General features: G+C 37.7%; 1 protein-coding gene across 2 annotated transcripts in view; it reads left to right on the forward strand.

The window, feature by feature from the left end:
* LOC110840615 (uncharacterized) overlaps window positions 1-5733 on the forward strand; it is a 154157-nt gene extending 148424 nt beyond the window's left edge. For both annotated transcript variants that reach the window (XM_087350397.1, XM_087350428.1), the window contains exons 7-8: window positions 3736-3850; window positions 5094-5733. In XM_087350397.1, coding sequence (XP_087206523.1) covers window positions 3736-3850; window positions 5094-5449 — 471 coding nt within the window. In that variant the 3' untranslated portion in view covers window positions 5450-5733. The remainder of the gene's footprint in view (window positions 1-3735; window positions 3851-5093) is intronic.
* The last annotated feature ends 267 nt before the right edge of the window (window positions 5734-6000 follow it).

Genomic DNA, 6000 nt, shown 5'->3' on the forward strand with positions numbered 1-6000 from the left:
ACTCAAACTGGAGTCACCTGTAGAAACTTCCATCAGCTGCATTCAAACGCATCTTAGTCTGCTCCGAATAGAGAGAGAAAGGTTTTAAATTGAAAAAAGTGGAGGAAAGTAATCTTGCCTTTCATTTTCTTGTTCGCTGGAAATGGCAGCAGTAACCGAGAGGGGTGCATTTATTATCTTGTCTTATGAAGAAATTCAACTGTTCCGTCAAGTTGGTAAAATCTTGGGGGAAACAAGACATAAACTTAGCTGTGTTTTCAGTACACATGTTTGTTTTTATTATTATTTATTATTATTTATTTTATTTAAAATTATTAAATTGAATTATATTACTTAGGTATCGTATTTAGCCCATTTATTTGTGAAATATGATTCAATAAATGAATCTAATTATTATTGAGATGGTAAAGTTGTGTCATATTGTGATATAATAAATATATATTATTTAAATCTTGTCCGTCTAATCACAATAAATTCTTATTAAATATTAAAATATTACAATAATTAACATTTAAAATATTTAAAATATTAAATGATGTTCTTTATCGAAATATTCGATTTACATTAGAAAAAAAATGATGGTCTAATGTAAATCGAATATTTCGATAAAGAACATCATTTAATATTTTAATATTTTAAATATTTTAAATGTTAATTATTGTAATATTTTAATATTTAATAAGAATTTATTGTGATTAGACGGACAAGATTTAAATAATATATACTAATTATTATTATTATTATTAACATGGTGCATTTATATATTTAGTTTCATTTGTTTGTTTTACTTTTATTATTATTATTGAAATAAATTAATTATTATATTTTATCCTATACCCTGGTTTAGTGCTTGGCTGTTGTCGAGCACTTAAATAAATGAATTGAATTGAATTATTTCTCTGGTTTAATTCGTGTAGGTCTTAAAATGTATTCCTCGTTTTAATTTAACAAAGTTCATTATGGATATGTAGCTAGCGGACGTGGAATTACATGTGTATGCTTCCCCAACAAGAAGTATTGGGAGTGTAGGTTGGGGTATGTTAATCATTGATACATTCGACTTGTTGAAAACCGTTTTAAGCGGGACAGGTTTCGGGCTGAAAGACACCGGAATGAATTTACATCGCTGTATTGATTCATCCGGTAGCGAAGTACAAACTACATATTGATGTTGAAACCTTTGACTTTATGCTCGGCTGGTTATTCAACTGCCTTTGAAAGGTAGATTATGCAACCTTTGTGAGAAGTGAGTTTGACATGAAATGAGTTTAGAGGATTTTGAAAGGAGGAAGTAACCGATAGCCAGTTTTTAGCTTCAGTAATTTTATCTTCGTATTAGATATTTGTGGGGAACAGAAATACAAAGGATTGTTCGCTCACGACAATTTTATGGGCAGTTTTAAATTAACGGTGTACTAAATACCTTGTTTGGAAGCGGTGTTGTATGGTTGGGAAGGAGACGACGTAATATCACAAAAGAGCATACTTACTTAGGGCCACTGACCTTTTGTGTTGGTAGGTTAGAACGCTGGCCTTGTAATCCTGGGGTCTCGGGTTCGATTCCCGACGGTGCCCGAATTTATAACTTGTGTTGGGCAAGGCCGTGGTCTAGGCAACACGGAGTTTTCCTCCGTGGCATCCCAACAATTACTCCATTCACACACAGAAGAAGGCAATGGCAAACCACTTCTGGATCATCTGCCAAGAACGTATATGAACAGGTCCCAGTCCGAGAAAAGGATGGAAGGATCCTGTTCATATGGACCTGTCCTCAGACAGAACACTAAATAATAATAAATAGGATGTCTGGCTGGGTATTGACATCGCTGAGTAACCATAGTAAATGCCCTTGAGATAAGCCCAAAAAGTATTTCTGCCCTTGTATGAAGTGGTCTCTAAAACTGCCGTATTTAATTTTAACTGAAATGACTAGACAGTTTTTGTAAAACTCTCCAATAACAAATTAATCAAAATCTGTTTATCCGTACTGGAGTTATTTCATACATGCGGACGGACATATGGACGGATATAGAGTGACCTTAATAGGTTCTCCGTAGGGTCTGCCCCTAGAAACACCGAAGGTTGCCCGGGACGCGTCTGTAAAGCATTAAAAATGTTTTGCTTATGGAGGTAATGGTAAGCATGGTACTAATCGCAATGGATACCACGGAAATGCATTCAGTTGGTAGAAAAACCTTGAGATCATAAATTCCCTCTTTCAAATGAGACATGGTACACAAATTACATAGATTGTATTCTACCTTAAAGTAAGTTACTTAATAATGAAATCAGTAATGGATTCAACCGTAACCATTCTACTGTAAACAATTTCAGACATTTCTCTAGTGACGTGCTGTCTGACTTTGCTTTTCTGCTGTGTATTTCATCTCACACGAGACGTAGGACGATGAAGGAGCTTCAGCTTAGTGTCATATACCACTTCTTGTGTGTCATGTATCATGCGTCAGACTAGGGTATGCGAAGTGCGTCCTGAACGCGCTGCTATTTCCATTATTAACCTCACTAAGCATAACCCCTTTCAGCCCATCTACATTGACCATATTGTGGTCTAACTGCCTACGTCGCCCTGATGACGGAGGCAGTATGACCTCTGAAACGTTGGTAAACATCAACCATAATACACAGCGCAACAACCCAGAAGACAGAAATCTTCATACTCATCGCCCTGATGATGGAGGCAGTATGACCTCTGAAACGTTGGTTAAAATCGACCAGACTACACAGCGCAACAACCCAGAAGACAGAAATCTTCATACTCTGATGATGGAGGCAGTATGACCTCTGAAACGTTGGTAAACATCGACCAGACTACACAGCGCAACAACCCAGAAGACAGAAATCTTCAACAAGAAATCTTATAAATAAAATTATTGAAGATTTTCCTCCGTCATGCAAAATAAACTATACTTGCTCAATTTTATCAGTCTAATCACAATAAAATATTATTATTAAATATTAAAATATTACTACAATTAACATTTAAATATTTAAAATATATTTAAAATATTTAAATGTTAAAATATTATTATTAAATATTAAAATATTACTACAATTAACATTTAAATATTTAAATATTTTAAATATGTTTTAAATATTTAAATGTTAATTGTAGTAATATTTTAATATTTAATAATAATATTTTATTGTGATTAGACTGATAAAATTGAGCAAGTATATATTCAACGCAATATGACGCAACATTATCATCTCAAAAATAAACTTTGTTTATGGCTCTCATTTTGGATTTTGCCCATGGATTCCGTGTTCACAACGTCTCAGAAATTGGCTCTGTATCCTTTATCGAATGATTATGTCCTACTCCGTTGAACCACTGGGTAGAGATAGTCCAGGGTGGAAGATTAGCTGTACCAACCAGGTGACATTTTCCATAAATTAGTGGTTTTAAGAACTCTAACGGCAGAAAAGAGTCCAAGAGATGTCCGTCTGAATCATGTAGACACTCGCATTTAAAGAATCCTGTGAAACGAGCAACGCGGGTCATCTGACAGTTCGCCTACTTTGTGGACAGGAAAATTCCGTCAGAGTCCCATCTCTGGGTCACAGTGCCCACATTCTGCCTTCGTGACAGTAAAATAAATTGTCCTGTGCAAAAATAATAAATGTTATTTGCCGAACTAATGCACTTCTGCCCGTACCAGTATGACGGGCAATCACCTCACTTAGGTTTGGATACGTGAGTGGTCACTGTTGCAGATTGTGTGTGGTATATCGGCTATGGTGATGGGAACTGTTGCATTCATCGAGGAACGTGGGGAATTCAACCTTGGACTGGGTATCCCCGCGGGTGGAGCCACCGTATTGGCTGCTGGTAAGTGAAATTACCAGCTAATAATTTAGGAACAATACGAGTGGAAGCTTTGAGTAAGTAAATCGCTTTGGGGTAGAGAAATGCAGATGTTCAGTAACAGCCCTTCGACAGGTGCATTATTAGTTGTAAAGCAGTGATCAATTCGTCCAATAACAGTCTTATACTCACAGTTATCTGGAAAGAAGAATTGAACGTGTTTCGAAAGGGCTCTGATACTCTCTGAGAATTACACGTCATAGAGATTAAGACGCTCAATAGGAGTTCTACTGTAATCAACACTTCTCTTGTGAAGTAAACTGAAGTTAATTATCCTTATTTAATAATAAAAGGCGAAATCAGTAAAGTAATCACTTGGAGAAAATAAACTTTAAACGGTTTCCTGATGTCGAATACGTTGAAACAGAAATTCCGATAGGCGCAGATTGGAGAATGTAATTAAAGCGGATTTTAAAGGTAGAAAGTGAGGATGTGGATTGGATTCAGGTGGCTAGGTATATGTTTCATTAGCAGGATCTTGTGAAGACAGCAATGAAATTCCGGGCTGTATAAAAATCAAGCTGAGTGACGGACTTTTGTCCATGGATTGAGTAAAGTCTTTAGTGAGAGACCAAGACTCGTATTCTGGAAGTGTACTTCAGTTATTTTAGTCGCTATATAGAATCCAGGGAAACATTTTACTTTAATTAAATATTTAACGTAATAGTAACAAGACAAGAAAATTGCAAATTCATCGTATCTGTGGGTTAATTTCAAATAAAACAATTTCCCGTACTGAACGTCATCTCACTATTCCTATTTAAGATTTTGTTCATTCCGGTGAGATTGTCCTATTCCTTCAGTCGATTACTCGAACTTTTGCTAAATGAATGGAACCGTGTAATTCAGAAGTGTGTTATTTTAATTAAGCAAATACTGATACCTTTGATTTTTATTGATGGTTATTTCGCGAATTATTCTACAACCCACAACAACTCTAAGGATCCGAGTCTCACGTGCGTCTGTACCTCCCTAAGACATAATTGTTTCCTGTTTCTTGGTGGCGGACTGCATCTTAGGATAAATTGTAATATCAGTTCATTAACTGTCTCGTCAGCATCGGAATGATATTTTAAATTATCGGAGCTCCCCCGTTATATCAAAAAAAAAAAACAGCTGGTGTCTGTCAGGAAATTCTCTACACTTTATACAGTAAAGAATTACAAATCCACTTCCCCACAGCCTCAGTTGCAGTTTGTTTCCACAGCGGCCAGCATCCACACCAGTCGAGGCTTCGGGGGTTACCGGCCGTCCAGCTGTGCACCAGAGTCGCTGTGGTCCGCACTTCGGTTTCTGGGGCCCTCGGCTCGTATAGCAGGGCTGCTGGCAGTGTTGTGGGGCGGAGCCTGTTCTCTGCACGCCGCTGTGTTGATCCAGGCAGCTAGGACACTAGCAGTCACGACTTCCGCCTCTGTAACTCCTCATCTGGACCATCTGACTACTACCACGTCAGCGATTCCAAACCTTGCAGTACTTGCAGCTGTCAACCTCGCCCTGTCAACCCTTACCCTAATTGTCGTACTCACTCTACTCCGGGTAGATTGTCGCTACGACCCCGATTGACCCACATTCCCGGCTGACGTCCATGGTGGATGTGGTCCGAACGCTGGGATAGGGGTTAGTGTCGTTGGCATCAGTGGAGGGGCTGGGGTTGGCTTGGAAGGCGGGGCAACCACAACATCGTGCGAGAGAGTCAGTCGGGTCGCCTGGGTCATTTAGAACCTAACCTGAGATTTTAATATGAACTTGGGTTTAATCGGGTAAAATGCAGTGCTTCAGAAGCCGTGAGCAGTTGACGTGACCTTAACACTTGTCTTAAGATAAATAAACCATGGTTAAAACTATAATCATCTGTGTTGTTATTCTGCGTAATGTTTGATGTCTTGCTCCAAAATTTGAAATATTTGACTAGTGGATTTCTCAGGGTGGTGAATATAAAGATGGCTGTCTTATGGGTTGTAGAAGTATCTGGTCTGGTGGAAGTTTACAAGTCGATAATAAAGTAACATTGGGTTCTGAAAACATAGAACGAAGGATTTGATGTCGTTGTTCCAAGAATCTTTGGTGATATTTAATATTTCCACTTCAAAAATTATGCAGTGGCACTAAAATGG

This window comes from Zootermopsis nevadensis, unplaced genomic scaffold (assembly GCF_977971745.1).
Source record: "Zootermopsis nevadensis isolate Lab colony 2312 unplaced genomic scaffold, Znev_1.0 Znev_ptg000001l, whole genome shotgun sequence".
Lineage (NCBI taxonomy): Eukaryota > Metazoa > Arthropoda > Insecta > Blattodea > Termopsidae > Zootermopsis > Zootermopsis nevadensis.